This window comes from Lissotriton helveticus, chromosome 4_1 (assembly GCF_964261635.1).
Source record: "Lissotriton helveticus chromosome 4_1, aLisHel1.1, whole genome shotgun sequence".
Taxonomy (NCBI): domain Eukaryota; kingdom Metazoa; phylum Chordata; class Amphibia; order Caudata; family Salamandridae; genus Lissotriton; species Lissotriton helveticus.
In genome coordinates, this window is record NC_136063.1 from 1547348515 (window position 1) to 1547368367 (window position 19853).

The window sequence follows — 19853 nt, forward strand, 5'->3', positions numbered from 1 at the left end:
TCTCCCACCTCACCTTTCACTCGGTTTATATAAGCGACCATAAAAGTTCCTCCTTATGTACACCAATACATAAATGATTCAGTATAACCGTTTCCACCCATATAACTGTATGTCTGCATTTTTAGGCACTACCTTAACAGTGCTAATCCATTATCCCAGCAAAACATGTTTGTAGGACAATCTACCCATTAGGATATTTGGTTCCATATTGTCAATGGCAGTACTACAGTAACCGCAGTAAGCTACCATTTCAACGCCTTCTCGCTGTACCTTGGGAGCTTGAATTATTTGGTTTGTTTATTTAGCTAATGAAAATATACCATCCTATATCCTATCCAACTCCCGTATTGACATGTTTGATATTAGGCATATTTCATTCTCATTAAATGGCAGTGATGGAGCACGCAGGGACCAACTAGCTCAATTTTACTATACTCACCTGGGCCCATATAACATTCACACTTTGAACTAGTAGTCCTGCCTAACTAATTACTAATTTTAATCACCCTATCAGTACTTTGAGTCCTTTCAGGACTTATACCTGTACACCATAACTTACCAATCCTTATCACCCTTACTATTAAGTCCTGGGGATCGAAAAGGGAGTTAGTTTTAAACAGGAAGTATTTAAAACACATTTACCTTTTCTGTAATAAACCACAGACTAGGGAAGAAGTTTAAAAACCTTTATCTATGAGAGATTGTCTGAGTCAAAATGAGCCACAATCTCGTGACTATGAATTTTACAACCAAGAATATAACCAGTAGGACATAGTTTGTAAGAAATCACATCAACACCTTTAGACATTGGTACCTGGGAAGGGTGAGAAAGGGAAATAGCACAAGGACATACCACATGGATTATATTTACCTAGAATGGTGCAATGGACAATCCTGGTCACGGACAGGGACAAAAAGACCAGGGCCAGGCTCCCAACTAATCAGGTGCCCACGGGACAAGACCGGTGCAGAATCAGGACATGTGACCTCATCTAAGTGCAACTCCAGCGTCCTACCCCTCTCTAGGAAAAGCCAATTAGTACCCCGATTGGGTAATGGATTCTTCTGACAGTGCTCTGCCAGCACCTCTGCTCTTGATCGCCTATTGAGTGCGTTGGGTCAGTGACTGGTCAGCTATTCAGACAAATCGGACAATTTCCCTATCTAAACCTACCTTAGTTATACCATTTCGAGGGCAATGTACCACCCCTAAATGTTGCAAATATGTGTTCCCTTTCAGTGATTGGTTGGAAAGACAAGGAGAGGTTATCACACCATACCAAGATGAGATCATCTAAATTGACTTTAATTGATCAAGTTCCCACCCACAATTTACTTTCTCACGTCTTTATTCCGCCCACCAATATTGGCATACAAATTTTATACATTGTATTTGAGTCTTCTTGCTTCTTCTTTAGAGGGCAGTAGAGCATGTTAACAGGAACATCGTGGGTAAGAAGGGTGTTGGCAGCTTTTCATTGCCAATGCTTCAGCAATTTCGGAGTCTGAGTGCGCTTGCGCTGCATCACCAAAGATTGAGGATGTGACCGTATTCATGCCCAAAGTACGAACTATCAGCAAAGTCAAAGAGAAACATATTGGAATTCAAAAATATAAGAATGCACTGTATACCACTTATCTCTACTCTAACCCCATTACCTTATTTTAACTTTGGCATTAATGGTTAAGCAAGACGAACAAGCTTAGTACAAGCTGGAGGATAAGCGTGAGCATGTGAGGTTTGAAGCGGCCATTTCTGCCACTAGTGCGCAGAAGTGAGAAAATCCCACCAAAGCAGAAGTACGTCACACCACATGTGTGGCAGATGCATGCGTAATACAGTTGCCGCGTTTTTGGCAGCCATTTTAGGACATTAGAGTTAATGTTAGTAAAAGCACATAGGCAAGCTTCCCCTAGATACTAGAAATGTCGTGAAATGCAAATATTAGTTAACGAAACATGTTGGTTAATATGTTACAAGTTATTTAGAGAGGGTTGAATACAAGCAAGTTTCTGTACGTATGAAACCTTGCTCCATCACCAGTGTATGCAAGTTTACATTAAATGTAATGATCGCACCAAACTCTACCCTTTACATAAAATTTATTCACCAATAGTCACCATTTAACTCATGTTTGTGTTATGAACTGGCATTTAAAGGACGACTGCATAGTTGGAGAAAAATAAAACATTTATTATTTTGTAGTACACCTAATCTATATTGCTTTATTCTTGCCTTCTAGAATCAGAGAGCTAACCTCTTCGAGGATTGGCACTCTGTTGAGGATCAGTGGGCAGGTAGTAAGGACCCATCCTGTGCACCCAGAGCTGGTGAGTGGGACCTTTCTGTGCATGGATTGCCAGTCTGTGATCAAGGATGTAGAGCAGCAGTTCAAGTACACACAACCAACCATCTGTAAGAATCCGGTGTGTGCCAATCGTCGAAGGTTTATGCTGGATACCAACAAGTCACGTTTTGTTGACTTTCAAAAGGTGAATATATTGGATGCTTATTCTATTTCTTGTTAACTTGTTTTCTTCCCACTATACAACTTTTATAGTTCGCTTTTTTTGTGGACTTTTCTGGTACTTTTATGTGTCTAATATAATGATGTGGCTCCTTAAGGTAAGAAATTCACTTGCAGGATAGTTAATTGATAAGTAGTCTTATTTAATGCTTTAGCAGTCAGCTGTCAGCAACTTTCAAATCCCAACATTCTAACATTTATATCTTCTCAGATTCCATTACAGCACCTGATGGATGACCTACTTCAAGAGAGAACACAGAGACACCATATAATTCCCATCTTAAAAAAAAAAATAACAAATTGGAACAAGACAACTCAAAACAAAACCAATAGCCACAATTACATATGCAACAAAACTTTGCATTGATGAAGACATACGTTAATATGTAGTACAAACTTATGCTCGTCAAATTTCTTTATCATATTCATCTAAATACAAAGGTCTTTTACGTTATGCACTTTGTCTATTAATTACTAAATCCTTATTTAGTGAACAAGATTTATTAGTTGACACAACATTAAATGACTGAGGTTCAAGTATCACAGGAGCAGCTGTCTCACATTCTTGTCTGCTACCTACTTCAGATTTAAGCACCACCACATGATTCTTCTTCCATATCCTGCCACAATCCGTTTTAACCAAATTCTTGAATATCATCACTTTTTTACTCTCACATTAACTTTGACCATCAACCTCTAACTGGTGCTTTAATCTTGATCCATTCTCCCACTCATCTGCACATCCCCATTTATCTTCATGGAACCAAAATAGTCTTTCCTCTATAGTTGTAAGTCTAACCTTGCTTTTTCCAATCACTTAACCCATTGAACTTCACTCTTTTTCCAACTCATCCTGGACTCAACAGTATCTGGTGCACCCCCTTTAAGAGGCACAAAATAAGTTTTCCCTGTAGAGGTTTTAATCGTCATGTGATGCGCCTTGATTTTGCAGCAATCCTTTGTTCCAATCTATAGTATTTATTCTGGCAAGTCCTATGCATTCCTTCAAAGTTAGGTTATGCTCCCTACTGCTCAGTTGGTCTCTGGATGATAAGTGGAACTTATCTTCTGACTTCTTCCAGAAGACACAAAATATTTCTCAACTGAACTGAGGACCAACATCTGTCAGGATCACACTGGGGAAACATTCTCTATTGAAAATCTGAAGTCATTTCTGAAATGATCATCTCAGAACGTGAATCAAATCTCATTTCTAGATCCATACCATCTATCCAAACAATATCACTTACATGTTTACTATAATATCTGATTTGAAAAATAATCTCTTTAGAAACCTCAGATGCACCCTTTTCGTCTGGATACATTTCAACCTATTTCTACAGCATTTCTTGAAGTGATCTTTATTTTCACATACATTACAATAAACACTAAGTGATGGGTATTCTGTAGCATCTGCTGTATCCACTACCCCCACGTATGAAACACACAAAAAAATAACTCCCACTGTTTTCAATCTCATTGTTGCACTTTACTTCGCTCACAACCTCATTAGCTTTCTCAATTTGTGAGTGATGTTTATTCCCCCCCCCACTCAACTCATTAACACACTTCACCATAAGCTCACCCTTTTTGCAATAACTTCCTCCAGAGGCGGCTCATCCTTATGCCACAACTCCTCTTAATTTATCACTTTTAAATTTCAGAGAAAACTGATCTCTTCTCTCTTCAGTTGCATCACCAAATTTTCAAGTAGAAGCAAACTTCCTAAGGCTGGTAATGTAATCTTCTACTGTTTCTTGTCCTTGCTCTCTAAGGCCACAATTATATTGATCTATAATAGTGCTTACATGTTGAAGACAGTGGTGATCTAAAACTCATCCTCTTACTTCGTATTCATTGAGGTTCTTATGTTCTTCGTCAGTTAAATCTGGAAGATTTTCCTGCACCTGCTGATCACCCCCACCTAAACAGAGGGTTAATTAGTAATTAGGAGTAACATCATTCTACACATACATTTGTGCCACACACTCTGGCATTGTACCCATACATCTTCCATTTGCTCTATTTTATTGGAGGAGCACCAGGACTACTGAGGAAGAATGGCGGAGTTGTGACATTCTAAATATCTGTGCAGGCCAACTCTATATCAAACCACTTATGAACACTGAAGTAGCTGTGAGAAACATCACTACTATTTCACTGTCAAATTATACTTGAAGTGTCAGTGTAAGAAATGGGGGGTCTCTAGTTGGCAGAGGTAGGTGAAATCTGGATCTCCACTGGATTCTTGCCCTCCGCACATTCTGCGTTCTATTCCATTAGCTATAACTGGAGTATTGACCTCTCTATTAAACAAGGCTATAGGCTCGAACTCCTTCCCCTCAATCTGGAAGAAGGCCTGTATCCGCCCGATTCTGAAAAAAGACTCACTCAATCCCTCCGAAACTAAAAACTATCGGCCCATCTCCTGTCTGCCTCTACCAGCTAAAATCCTCGAGAAAGCCATGAACTTAGAACTGATGACTTTCCTTACGAAGAATAATCTTCTTGACTCTACACAACATGGCTTTCGAGCATGCCATTCAACTGAGTCAGCCCTTATCATGGCAACAGAAGATATCAGGAAGACCATGGACGACGGTGGAAGAACGGCCCTCATATTACTTTATTTAACCGCGGCGTTCGACACCGTCAATCATTCGGTCCTACTGAGTCGTCTGGAAAATCTGGGCATCTCTGACGCCGCTCTAGTCCTCTTAGCATCATTTCTGACAGGCAGAATCCAACAAGTCCACTGGGATGGACTTAAATCAGAGGAATTCACTCTTCCCGGAGGAGTCCCACAAGGTTTGGCATTATCACCAACCTTGTTCAATTTATATGTCACCCCCTTGGCGAAACTGATAAAATCCCATGGCCTGAGATTAGTGTCTTATGCAGACGACACACAAATCATAGTGTCGGTCTCCGATTCCATTGAAGCAACCGCAGGCCGGTTCAGGAATTGCCTTCTCAGTGTAAAAAACTGGATGAGCCAAAACTTTCTCAAATTAAATACTGAGAAGACTGAAATCATAGAATTCGGTCAAAAGCCCTCGATATGGAGTCAGCTATGGTGGCCCCCGGAAGCCGGCTGTTGTCCTATCCCAGCCGAGAAGGTCAGAAACCTCGGATTCTTACTGGACAAAAACCTCTCCTGCACAGCGCAGGTGAACCAAGTCCCTTCAGCTTGTTTTCATATGATGAAGGTACTTAGAAAGATCTTGCCCTTTATTCCACCCACCTTAAAAAAGACTGTCATTGCTGCCCTAGTAATGTCTCGGGTTGATTATTGCAACTCTCTCTATCTCGGTACGGGAGAGAAGCAATTGATCAAGCTGCAGGCTATCCAGAACGCGGCCGCCAGGGTTCTTCTGAACCTGCCAAAGCGTCACCCCACCTCCCGGGCCATTCGAGAGCTGCACTGGCTGCCAATTAAGCGCAGAGTCCAGTTTAAAGCCCTCTGCTTGGCCCACAAAGCCGTTCACGGAAAAGGATCAGACGATCTGGCCAAACTTCTCCCGCGCTATGTGCCTAACCGAACTCTAAGATCGGCTAATCAAGACCTGGTCTGCGTGCCTAGAATCCGGAAAGTGCGTTGGGGTAGAAAATCATTTTCTAATCAGGCCTCCAAACTCTGGAACTCATTGCCTGTCGAACTTCGCTCACAAGCCTCCAAACTGAGATTCAGAAAATCCCTGAAAACATGGCTGTTCTCCCTTCCCTGATCTGTCTCACATCACCTTCTATCCTACAGCGCCAAGACGCCGCGGCATTCGAGCGCTTAATAAAAACTTAAGTCAGTCAGGTACCTTTGTCAAAATAGGGACCCTTGCTTCTAGTCGGGTTAAGGGGGATACATACTTTAGATAACCCTTGGTCACCCCCTGGGTTGCTTGGCACGAGAAGAAACCCTACACCAGAGGCAATGTGTAAGGTATTTGTACTCAAAACACACAGTAATACCACCACAAATGGACACCACACCAGTTTAGAAAAATGTGTCTATCTAAATTCAACAAGATCAAAATGACAAAAATCCCACATACATGTAATAAGAAAATTATCTTGAAAAGGTTTCAAACAGCTATTCCATAAAAAACTATGGATGCGTGATTGTTCTCAAAGTAGCTGTAGTTGTGACAAAATTCACAAGGCCAAACAGCTGCAGAGATGGAAAGTGTTGAAAAACAAAGGTGCACCAGTTCCAGAGACCATGGGGAGGTGATGTAACAGTTATGCTGCATGCAGGTGATGCGTTGGGAAAATATACCGCACAGGTATGAAGCGTCTAAATCTGGGATGCCACTGCAATCAATTAGATTGCGTCGAGTCGCGCTGCATCTGTATCTTCAGCCGCCAACGCTTCGATGCATCAGTTCTTGCAGCGGTGGAAGGCGCTGCTTCGGTTTAATCAGTGGTGAGGTGATGCGTGGAGATTCTTCTCACACAGTGGTGCTGCAACAGGAAAAAGAGCCGCCCAAAGAGTGATGCATCAATTTTTATGTAGTTGTGTTGCTTTTCCAGCTGCCAACATCACAAATTTACCTCCAGAGGCCCAACACTGTCACATGCACCCATTGACAGGTCAGAACTCCCAGCAAGGAACTTCAGGGGAGCTAGGGGTGAAGTCTTTTGGTCCCTAAGACTTCAAAACAGGAGGCAAGCTCTAATCAAGCCTTGAAGATCTTACTCAAGCAGAGGGACACAGCACACAGCAAAATCCTTGTCCTTTCCTTGGCAGAAACAGCTACTGCAGGCCAACCCCAGAAAGCACAAAGCAAAGGGGCAGAACTCCTCACACAGTTTCTCCAGCTCTTCTCCTTGGCCAAGGTTACACATGATTCCAGAAGTAGTCTAATGCTCTTGGGCTTTAGGACTAACACTTATACCCCAAAATATATTTGTTCTCTTTGTGCAAAGGTCTCTGAGCACAGTCCAAACCAGTTCTGTCCTCATTGATGCAGTAGGACCACAGTGGGAGGGGGAGGGGGGTGGAGAGGGAGACCGCATTGTGCAAGGGAGACAGGCCCTATTCAGGTGCAAAGAAATCTCCTCCCACTACTCTAAATTCAGCCAAGGTCTATTCAGCTCAGTCATCTAGGAAGGGCCAGGAACACCTCAACCCCTCAGTGGCTGTCTACATCGAATGCATATCCTCAGCCCCGTCACTCTAAAACTAGACAGTCAATACACAAACAGGCAGAGGCACCCAAAGGTTAAACAAGAAAATGCTTACTTTCTAAAAGTGGCGTTTACAAACCTGCAATTTAAAAACCATCTGTTATTAAATTCTGAGTTCAGAGAGCCTTAACTTTATTTCTCTATCTTGTACCAATGGGAAGATGTTAAACAGCATTTCCCATTCTATCCTATCAGGCAAGATAGTCTTTCAACAGTGAAACACAAAATTGGCAGTATTTCACTATCTGGACATGTCAAACATAAACCTAATGTCCTACCTTTCACATACACTGCACCCTGACCAGTGACCAGGAGGGTCCCTTGGGCCTACCATAGGGGTGCCCTACATGTAAGAAAAGGGAAGGTTAAGGCCTGGCAAGTGGGTACACTTGCCTACTTGCCAAGTCAACATGGCAGCTCAAAACTGCGTGCAGACACTGCAGTGGCAGGTCTCAGATAGCTTTTCAGCTCTACTCAAGTGGGTGGCACAATCAGTGCTGCAGGCCCCCAAGTAGCATTTAATGTACAGGCCCTGGCACACTCGGTGTACTTTACTAGGGACTTACCAGTAAATCAAATATGCCAATCACGGAGAACCAATTGTAATCACAATTTACACAGGGAGCACTTGCACTTTGACACTGATCAGCAGTGGCAAAGTGCCCAAAGTATATAAGCCAGCAAAAACAAAATCCAGCACCGCATTAAAAAAATTACAGGAGATAGAGGCAAAAAGTCAGGGGAAACCACTCCAAAGATGCCAAGTCTAACAGTCGGGAAATAAACAGAAGAGTGAAACCAAAATGAAAAGAGCTTGCAAGATGAGTCAGCCCTCACTCACCAACCTAGTTGGTGACATGCTTCATCATTGGGTTCCCTCCAGAGAGGCCGAGTGCCTCTCTGGAGTGTTACGACGCCTGATTACAGCGGACCGTTTAAAAAAAAAAAAAAAAAAAAAAAAGTTGTGGTGGTTTAAGGGATAATGGTGCAAACAAGGTTAAAATGTATTTTACTTGTTCTATAGTATTAAATAGTGGAGAAGTAAGACCCGAGTAAAAGATTTAGTGAGGTGGATGTTTTAACAACTGGATAAATTGACCAGCCACATCCCAAAGTGATGAAGTGTGGTCTACATGTTTCAGCCTCCTAACGCCCGTAGCGAGGCTTTCTTCAGGACCAAGTGTCACTGCGGTATGCACACCCTAAGGTGCACCCTGACCTGTGACATAGAAACTGCACAACTCAGTTACTGGTGAGCCTTCAAAATCTTGAAAGCAAAGTGACTCAGACAAAACACACAAAGACAAACATGCCGTATTACCGGTTTTGTACATATAAACAGTATTGGAGCCGCGCTGTGGGTGTTAAAACTCGTGCTGCAAATGCGTGCTCTTCAAAGTGCAGCCATAAGTAGTACTTTCTCACCTATGGTGGTTGTTATATAATAAGTGCATGCATGTTTTAGCACTTACTGCAATTGAGTGTCACGTGACCTGGCAAAAATCCAGGTAAACAGTCAAATTATGCATGTATCCTAGAGCCAAACGTGTTTCTAATCCTGCATGCCAACTCTGGCAATTGCACAATAAAATCATAGTTAAAAATAAAGTTAACATGACTGTAAAAATTTGCGACACGCGATCGTGTGTCTAGTGGCTTCACACACGTTTATGCAAAAGCTGGAAAGGCCAGCCTTGCATAAGGTGGTAGGATACCCTTATGTCATGGATCCTAGCGTGGGATGGTGGCTTGTAGTCACACGCTACAGAAATGGAAATAACCCATAATTACAAAAAGATCTTAGTTACCTTAGGCTTCTTGAAACAGAATATGCCGCTGCCGCGCGACACGCAGGGGAGCATGGGCGGGACAGCGCCCTAGTCCCACACGACGGGCGAGCAGAGCTCGTAGCGCGTCATCCCCTTTGAGCCGCCCTCCTCGCCAACAGCCAATAGGGAGGGCTCGCCTGGGGAAAGGGGCGTTCCTTCAAGTATAAATCAGGCCCAGCAACTATGCTCGGCCTCTTTTCCCGCGCCTGGGTCCTAGGCTCTGCGCAGATCGCATGTGCTGCATCTCCCCGTGTCGCCCGTCGTCTCATCAGGTATGTGCCGCTCTCTTCCTTCTCCTGGCCCCGTCCCTGGTATGACCCAGGTCGCACAGGGGCCCTGTGGCTGGAGACCACGGGGGAGGAAGAGGTGGCCAGCGGTCGTGTACCGCTTGTTCAGAGTGTGCAGCACGTTAGGCGGGTGATGAGGAGCCGATTTAGGGCCAGGTGGATTGCACAATGCCCAGATGCCCATCCGGCCGGCAGTCCGATAGCAAGCTCTGCTACGCCTTCCCGGGCGCTAGGATCCGACTAGGGACAGAGTGGCCGGCATTGTGGGGGATTGCGGCAGAAGCCAGGAGCAGGCAAACGGGGACCGCTATATGTATCCAAGTGGTATTCCCCGCGTCGGAAAAGCGGATGGTGCAAAGTTTGTAATGCCCCTTATGGAAAGCGCTCCGAAGCCGTTTAGGTGCCATAGTAGGCAAGGCGATGAGGTTAACAATGGCCTGGCTGGGTGGAAAATGCTACAGCGACATCCATTACCGGGCAACGGGGACCGCTGTAGTACCCGAGCGGGTTTTCACGGTGCAAGAAAATGCGATGGTCCAAGGTGACAATGGCCGCCCACGGGAGGCGTCCTGAGGCCTTTAGGCGCCATAGCAGGCGTGGCGATGAGGGCAACAATGGCTGTGCATTGTGTGGCCAACTACAGCAACTAGCGCGGTCTTTAACGGAAGGCGTCTGAGCGCTCGCAATAATATTTAGCTGGGGCTTAGGATGACCGGCGGGCGTTCAGTAACGTAACATCCAAGGGATCTAGTTATCTCATTCGGCGGTTGTATAGCGCGGACTGTAGCATCCCAGGGTTCTAGCTACGTCAGTTAGGCAGTTATATAGCTCAGACTTACCCGAATGCGTCAGGGAGCTCGCAATGCCATACAGTGGGCTTTACCTTGGCAACCCACGAAAAGCGCCCGAGGCCTTGTTGGGTAACAACGGGTAACAACTGTTGAATGAGAGCAATTCAACAACTGCGGGTGAATCAATTTGGGCGCCAGAGGGGCAATCTTAGTCTTTGTTAAGGGGGGCTGGCCGCAATCGCGTCCGGGATCCAAATCGGCCGCACGACCTAGCCAGCCCTAGGGGCATGTAAACTGCTCGATCTCTTACTGAAGAAAACCCAGCGCTGCGTTAGTGCGGGAGAGAACGGGATTCTGATACTTGCTGCGTTAGTGCGGGAGAGAACGGGATTCTGAGACTTCCTTTATACACGTGTTCGCACCTTGGAATGGGGGTTCAACTTGTGTCAGGGGCCCCGTGGGACAGCCGCGGGAAGCAGCGGTTTCTTCCCACTCATTTGAAATAAAGGACGCACCTCAACGCGCAACACCACGTCACAGCGCCTCACACTCGATTGGCAGCTGCGAGTGGTTGAGGTACCTTATAGTTATGTATGTGTACCCCAGTTCGATCAGGTTCCGTGGCCACATTATTGAATATTCAAGGCAGTCGTTACGTAGAGGTGCTACAAAAACGTTAAATGCCGGCGGCCACACAGTCTCCCTCGCGAGGATGCGGATGAGGATGTTCTAGCAGACTATGATATGAGACAAGTTCTTTATTAACCTACTTAATGTGATTTTCAATTGAGGAGACGGAAGAAGACGTTTTAGCAGATTAAAGGCAAACGTTACTTTAGGGAGGCACAAATGATGTGGGGTTTGTACTGCCAACTGCACTCCAAGGTGTCTCGTGTCCCCTAGTGTATTGTCCCATACCAGTTTCCAACGTTTACGAATATACGAAGTGCATAATGTTTAAAAAAAAAAAAAAAAAAGATTGACATGTTCGGGTCACACAGCGAAACTCCTGATCACCATGTAAACCTATCCGGGGGAACTCTCTCTTCCCGAGGGGTCACACAGCTGGAAACCCTGACCACCATGTAAGCGTGATATACCCAAGGTTCCCTTCCCGTTTTCGCGGCACTCTTAGGCGCATTATGAGCGGTTTCTCGGTCACGATCAGTATCAAATTTACGTGGGCCTAGACGAAAAAGCGGGGATCAGGTGGGGCCCACACTTCTGCAGAACGCTCGACAGTGAAGGTAATTTGCAGACTTTTATTCGGGCAATGCGTCAAAGCAGATACGCTGTAGAGGAGTCAGTGCAGGAAGTAGGCATATTTATTTAATAATTTATGCAATTTATGTAGTACGGACTCTACCCGAGAGGGTCAGAGCGCTTCACAATAGGAACGGAACTGATACATGAGAACATTACAGGTGAGCAAAATACAAATGCAAACGTTACTTTAAATGAGGCAAGAATGATGTGGGGTTTGTACAGTCAACTGCACTCCGAGGTGTCTTGTGTCCCCTCGCACCCTCGAAAGCGGGGAGCAGGTGGGGGCCACACTTCGTCAGAGCGCTCGACAGTGAAGTCTGCGAGGCTGCTCTGGGTTGGGGCCTGATCCCGTGCCATTGCCGGCTACGCGTTTGCCATAACCGGCCGCCATTGCCGGCCACGCGGCATTGCCGGGTCTTTGTACGCGTGTGGGCTTTAATATATACGTTCCCAAAGCACTCTTCCACTCAAATGAGGAGACAGATGAGGATGTTCTAGTAGATCATGATACGGGTTCTATATTAACTATTTAACGCGAATTGCAAATAATAAAACAGATGAAGATATGCTAGCAAATTATGATACGACACGGGTCTTATATATTAATTTAAATTATGCGAATTTATATAGCGCGAGCTAGCAGATTATGATACGATACGGGCCTTATATATTTTATTTTAAGCGAATTTTTATATAGCGCGAACATTACCCGAAGATGTCTGAGCGCTGTACAAAAGAACCAGTTGCAATACATAAGGCTTTAGGATTACATAAGTGCCCACACCGCCAGCGCTCATCCACCTTGATGCCGCGCCCCTGCCCCTTGAAGTCGCGCTCCTGCCCTTTGAAGTCGGGCCATAATCTGACGTCTAATTTCATCATCCGCCGATTCTGTTCGGTTCGGATCTCACTAGGATACTAAGGCTAGAGGTTTTATGAGAATCCGGCGTGTTCAGAGGGCAATACTGCGTGAATGCGCATGTCTCTGCTCAATTTCTTCCAAGAGTAACTACGGTACTCATAACGCTTTCAATGGGGGTTAAGTAATGCCCCCCCCCTCGCTTCTTGGTTAAGAGGTCTCAAGTAACATACTGTACACTGCAGCGATCTAATGGTGGTTAACAAAGGCTCCCTCCTCGCTTCTTTTTTATGAGATCTCAAATGTTGGCATCTCGGACACTTACATGAGGAAGCGAGAGAAAGACTAAGGCGTCGCTCTTTGGGCGCCTGGCTAATACACACGACCGTGCCCTGTATTTCCATATCTTTACAAAATTAGATGAATTCCTCGGCACGCTTATCTACCAAAATATCATGTCTGCAGGAGCTTGACCTCACGTGACATATAGTGTATCGTTCACTGCAATGACACGATATCATTGAAATAATTACAACTGTCGTTATTAGCCTAATTCAGCATTTTCAATGAAGGTAAAAACCAATGCCCGCATTCTGGGGGTTATTAACTTGTTTCTAAACGCAAATTTACCTGCAATGCGTGGATCAATGCTGTCAGAAGCCCTCTGGGTTGTGGCATTCGAATTACAAGCGTCTGGGTCACCAGCGAGAATAGAGGCCATTCCGTGTTTTTGTTAGAATGCGAAGTCATACTATTGTTGTGAACGGGAGGTGCTCTGCATCTGTGAGGCGTCTCTTGCTCGGTGGAGTCTCCTTCTGGTGCGATACGTAGAAGGAATTTGTCGGGGGGATAATGGCATGGCTTTCGAGTTACTCCCGGTTGTTCAGGGAGCACGGCGGTGTTTTACTAATAAAGAGTCAACATGCTCGGCCCGGGGGCATGCCGGACTGGTGGCTGAATACGGCGGCGCTATTCACGACACGCGCCGGGGTCCGTTTGCGGTTGCGGTTAGCCGAAATTAGCGAGGGACTAGGGGTTCTGGCTTCAGTATCGCGTTTCATACATTGGTTTGGTAATCCACCCGACGCCTGGCGGTGTATCGACGCCCGGCGGTCGATAACGGAGTAAGGTGGCGGTTAGAGTTGGCTTTATGCGTCTCCCACTTGACTAGAGAGGGCAGTTGCTGTCGAATGTTGTATAAGTAAACATTGGCCATGCAATAGGTCCGATCCCGCTTGGAAGGGGATCGTTAAGGTACCTTGCGCTTGTAGTTGCTGACACCAGGAGCGCGCACACAGTTTCAGTATGAACGATTTAGAAACAAGCATTGGCCATGCAACAGGTCCGAGCCCGCTATGCGAAAGGGACCAACAATGCAACTTGCGTTGGTAGAATTCCAGTATGTGGGTGCCATCGGATGAGAGCAGGTGTCGAGAGCAATGCGGTTAGCTACTCCAGATTTCAGTCTGGTACTTAGCAGTCCCCGGCAGCCCCTCCTCTTACATCCTGTAGAGGTCCCCATGTTTTACCCAGTTTTATGCTGATTTCTGCTGCTGGCGAAGGATGTTTACGCAGCATGAACAGCGAAGCATGGGTATTGGTGTAAACGGTTTCATTTCCGGGTAAGTTAACGTAACAAGTGGGACGGACATTCCCCCTTGTCGCGTTCGACATGAAGCACATTGCCCAAAGAACAGGAAAATGTGCAGCAGCCGAAAGTATGGCGCTGCGCGTGACATCTGCTGGATGTAGACATTCGGCTATTTCCAACCAGGGTGACGTGCCCGTGTTCGGAGTCCAGTTTCCGGAACATAAATCACTCGTGGGAAAGGAAAGGGTTTTTTAACTGCCATCCCTTCTGTCCTCCAGGGAGGTCGAGCGGAGGAGGGTGATTCACTCCTTTGAAGCAATCTTCAGGCAAGGATGGCTGATCAGGGGGGATTTACCCAACAGTTACAATTTTGATGTCTTCCAAGTATGAGAAGAGATAACACGCATTACAATGCAACGGTCTCGCCTTTGCAAAAATTTAGAGCAATTGGCATTGTAAATGACACAAATTTATGTATGTGTTGGTCTTTGAAAACAGACGAATAGAAAACAGCATGGGCAGTTGGAGGAACGTGCGAGGCAGTTGGGACACAAACCAAAGTGTGCACAACGAGTAAATTTTAGGTTCTTTCAGATCACGCCAAATACAAAAGAGTACCAACACAGGTGCAAGGATAATACTGCAATAAATGGCAAATACTTCACAGGGACTGCACTACCCTTTGCAAGGCAGGATGGGGAGCGCTTGGAGGTAACATGCACACGATACATGGACATACATTGCGTAAGTGGGTAATTACAGCAGTATACATGAGGGGTTGCATGAGACGGCGAGGGTTACAAGGGACAGGAGTACTACCACCTGTTAGGTGTATCTGCCAGGCCATGCTATAACCATTCAGGTAATGACCTTGCAGTGTTTAGCCATGACATGCACTGTCATAATTGTTTCGGCTACTGTGTTCACGCAGCAAGTAATTAATCCTGATCACAGGGTGACTTCCATAATGCTTTCGCTCTGCTTGGTCACATATCACGGGTTTTCCAGCACCAGTTACAGTAAGGCAAATAGGCACTGGCCGAAAACAGCTTACGCTCGTTCATTAAGCAGATAGTAAGAAAGGTGTACTAATAAGACATCTTGAAATAACACCCTTAAGTTCCCTGAGGGGAAGGATAGAGCCTGAAGGCGAGGTCATGGCACTTGAAAGGCCTCTGGCAACTATACCGTATTTACAACATTACACAGGAAGGAGGATTGACGGTAAATCCATTGTCATAATGACTACTATGCCGTGCCCGCATTACGGTTACATGTACGAAAGAGTACTAAACACAGGTACAAGGATAATACTGCAGCAAAATGGCAGTGACTTAGGATAGTCATGCCTTGACTTTGTTCATCCTACATATAAGTACAGGAACTGTAAGATTGCCAGGATGGTAGAGCGCTTTCAGTAACTTGCACATATTACATGTACAATACATTGCGTAAGTGGGTAATCACAGCAGTATACATAGTGTTCATGTGATGGCGAGGGTCACAAGGTACAGGAGTCCCATATCCTTCATAGTCCACGGTGGTACGTTAGAAGGATTCTAGTTATAGCTGCAAGTAACAAGCTATAACAAATACTAATCTAATCAGTCATCTGCATGATACATGATGGCTTTTCACTGCAGGCATTAACGTTATGCCTGCCATACCCATCTCTTTTGGTTCCGGGGACCAATGTCACCGGTCTTCCATTAGCATCCAATAAAATCTTGCAAATAATATGCAGAATGCAACAAGAGAAGCAGGGACCAAGCGAGGATGTGCGGCCCCTCTTGTAGATATTGACAGCTAATGCCAAACAGCTTAATTCAAACTGCAGGATTCACAAGAGGTCGAGGGCCCTGGGCCAGGTACACTATTAAGCGGGCGCCCTGAGTCAGTGAATTATGGGTTATTCAGGTCCCAGGTGGCAAGAGCAATGTTGTGGTAACTAGTCCTGTGAGAGTGGCACCTACCCTTGTAGCATAATCAAGTGCGTGCAGGTTCAGATGGGGCGTTACCATGCGACAACTGGGTGTCCAGTATGTAATAAAGCACTTTGAGGCTCAAGCAAGAACAGCACCCTGTGTACAAAGGTGTCTTTTCTACCTGTATCTACGCAATCCCCATTAGAGGTGCGGCTTCTGTAACTAAGGGCGTGTCTACGCAATCCGCATAGAGGTGCGGCCTATGTAACTAAGGGCGTGTCCTAAGAATGGTTTTAAGATCTCTCCATAGTGGTGTGGCAAAAGGGACTATGATAGAGGTGCACGAAACAAAAGGGGACTATGATAGAGGTGCACGAAACAGCGTCAGAAAGTAGCTAGGTGGGTGGGGGGACTCTGTCATCGACGGGGGCCTCCTCCAGAGCTGTGGCGGAGTACAGGGCGATCTGGAAGCAGATGGACAGTAGGGGTACCTCTGCGGCAGAAGGATACAGTCTAAATACCTCTGCCTGGCACAGTAAGGGTGCCTGAGCCAAGAACCTGGAGCCGAAGGGGTTCCAGGAAACAGCGTCGGCGCCCCGTTAGTCCTTCGGGCGGTCGGGGGGCCTGAACCGACCGGGGGTGTGCCTCATCGCTCCGCCCTGACAGGGAGGGCGGGGTGTAACGAAATAAAATGGTAATTTACTGCACCGTCTGAGCATCGACTCGCCGTGCAAGATGGCTCCTTAGGCATGCGGGTCAGCGAGGGGCTGCCGCATTGGATCGCCTGTAAGATGACCCACCTTATGCTACCTGTTGTACGAAATAAACCTGGAACAGTGCTTTCCCACAAATGTCTCGTGAGTTTTCCTTGGTATATAAGTGTTAATGTGCGCAGAGCGAGCGCTGGCGGTGTGGGCACTATGCCGCTGCCGCGCGACACGCAGGGGAGCATGGGCGGGACAGCGCCCTAGTCCCACACGACGGGCGAGCAGAGCTCGTAGCGTGTCATCCCCTTTGAGCCGCCCTCCTCGCCAACAGCCAATAGGGAGGGCTCGCCTGGGGAAAGGGGCGTTCCTTCAAGTATAAATCAGGCCCAGCAACTATGCTCGGCCTCTTTTCCCGCGCCTGGGTCCTAGGCTCTGCGCTGATCCCACCCTGAACCCTGACCCAGCTGCAGAGCGGCGGGCTAAAGTTGTGAATTTGTTAATGGTCATGTTTTGTGTTGCAGGCGGAGTCACAGGGCGATCTGGAGGCAGATGGACAGTAGGGGTACCTCTGCGGCAGAAGGATACAGTCTAAATACCTCTGCCTGGCACAGTAAGGGTGCCTGAGCCAAGAACCTGGAGCCGAAGGGGTTCCAGGAAACAACGTCGGCGCCCCGTTAGTCCTTCGGGCGGTCGGGGGGCCTGAACTGACCAGGGGTGTGCCTCATCGCTCCGCCCTGACAGGGAGGGCGGGGTGTAACGAAATAAAATGGTAATTTACTGCACCGTCTGAGCATCGACTCGCCGTGCAAGATGGCTCCTTAGGCATGCGGGTCAGCGAGGGGCTGCCGCATTGGATCGCCTGTAAGATGACCCACCTTATGCTACCTGTTGTACGAAATAAACCTGCAACAGTGCTTTCCCACAAATATGTCTCGTGAGCTTTCCTTGGTATATAAGTGTTAATGTGCGCAGAGCGGAGCGAGCGCTGGCGGTGTGGGCACTACGGGTATTCACTACTCCAAAGCCAAACGCCCGTACGGCACCTGGATCTTAAAGACAACAGGATCCCGAGGATAATTGAGTTCTGCCCCGGGCAATTTTAAATACAGTGGGAGCCGTAGAAATCAGTCTCAGGTAAATGACGGTAGGAGATATGCATGTACGTCGGTATCCGTCCGACACCAGGCAGAGTGTAACACTAACCGAAGTAACGCGGTTATCTATTCAGTTGAAAAGCTTTATTGCAAATGGAGTCAAAATGTGATGCATAAGGGAAAATGGTCCACGCTGTTCTGGTAATTGTATGAAGGTCAGAACCATATCATACTAATAACAAACATTGCTGGTGCAGTGTAATAGTGACAAGTTTAATGAATAAACTGGTAGTGCTGAAGTAGTAGTAATGAGCATTATCCCTCATCGAATAAACAATCGCAGCACAAGCGCGCCGATGATGGCGCAGCTAGCCTGTCAAAGAGAGGTGGTTCCTAAATAAGATAGGCAGGCAAATAGTGGAGTGTAGTAGAGGCAAACTGCGCTGCAGGTGATTTACTTGCTTGCTGCATTGAAGGTGATTTACTCGCTTACTCAAGTACATTGGTATCCTCTGAACCTGCAGAATATAAATAAGCAGGCAAATACACAAACCCTCCTAGAAAAAAATCACGGGGGCAGAAACCATATAAAAGATAGCAGAACTACAGTATGGTATGGTGTAATTGTGAACATTTTAGAACAGAACTCGTGGGATCTTGTCATTGAGTCCCAGTTTGTATGTTGGAAAGTGGTAAACCCAGTGTTCTTTCTCGAACAGTACTCCTTGGGTGTTGGCACCTAGTTTGATCGGCTCAATAACTGTTCATTGTAGATCCTTAGGGGTGTGATTCACCTGCAAAAAACATTTCCCCCATTTTCGTAGTGCTTTTCTTGCACCGGATGTTGCTCCGTTGTTCGCATATGCGCTGCTTCATTTTCCTGGTTGTCATCCCCACGTACCGCAAGTCACAGGGGCACGTGATCATATATACCACGTTAGCTGAATTGCAATTTTTATGGGACCTCTGCATTTGTTTTATTCTGTTCGTGCTCCAAGGTTTTTGAAAGGGAGGTCATGTGGTAGACACTGCAGTCGCCACAGGGAATATGACCCACGACACTAGGTAGGCCCCATGCGTAAAGCACGGATGGATTGGAAACGGTGTCAGTTCTCTTATGGCACGTGTGTACTAAAGAGTCCTTAAGACTTCTGGCCCTCTTGAAAGAGAATGACTTCTCACAATTTCTGTTAGTTTCCAGCACTTTCCAATGTCTATTAATAGATTTTGTAATGGCATTTGATGCTGTGCTGTATCTAGTTACATAGGTTAGAGGGGCCTCCTTAGTTTGTTTCGAATTATCCTCCAAAACTGCTTCCCTGGCCTGGTTTCTAGCTCGTAAGCTTTTTTGGGGGGTAACCACAATTGCGTAGGTTGTTAGACAAATCTGCTGACCGAGTATGGTAGTCCGTCACCTTGCTACAATTCCTCCTGATGTGGAGGTATTGTTCGTGCGGGAGGTTCTCCTGCAGGGTCCTGGGATGAAAGGTGGAGAACTCCAGTAGGTTATTCTTAGCCGTTGGCTTCTAGAATGTCTTGGTCAGTAAATGACCATCCACCTTGGAGAAGGTAACATCTAAGAAGATCATTTCTTCTTATCATAAACATGTGTAAGAAAACCGACCGGGCTTGTTCCAGTCCTTGCCAAATGAGAAGGATATCATTGATCTACCTTTTCCAAAAGGATAAAAAAATGAGAAAGGGTTGTCCTCTGCCAGAATGTATGTATCTTCGTTCAGTCGTGTACATATAGTCCCGCTACACTTGGGTAAACGTGCTGCCCGTAGAAGTT

The 19853-nt window shown here is 46.1% G+C and overlaps 1 protein-coding gene across 1 annotated transcript in view; it reads left to right on the top strand.

The window, feature by feature from the left end:
• Positions 1-19853, top strand: part of LOC144827590 (maternal DNA replication licensing factor mcm6-like) — a 520545-nt gene that overhangs the window by 159000 nt on the left and 341692 nt on the right. The window contains exon 4 of the mRNA XM_078685842.1: positions 2244-2493. Coding sequence (XP_078541968.1) covers positions 2244-2493 — 250 coding nt within the window. The remainder of the gene's footprint in view (positions 1-2243; positions 2494-19853) is intronic.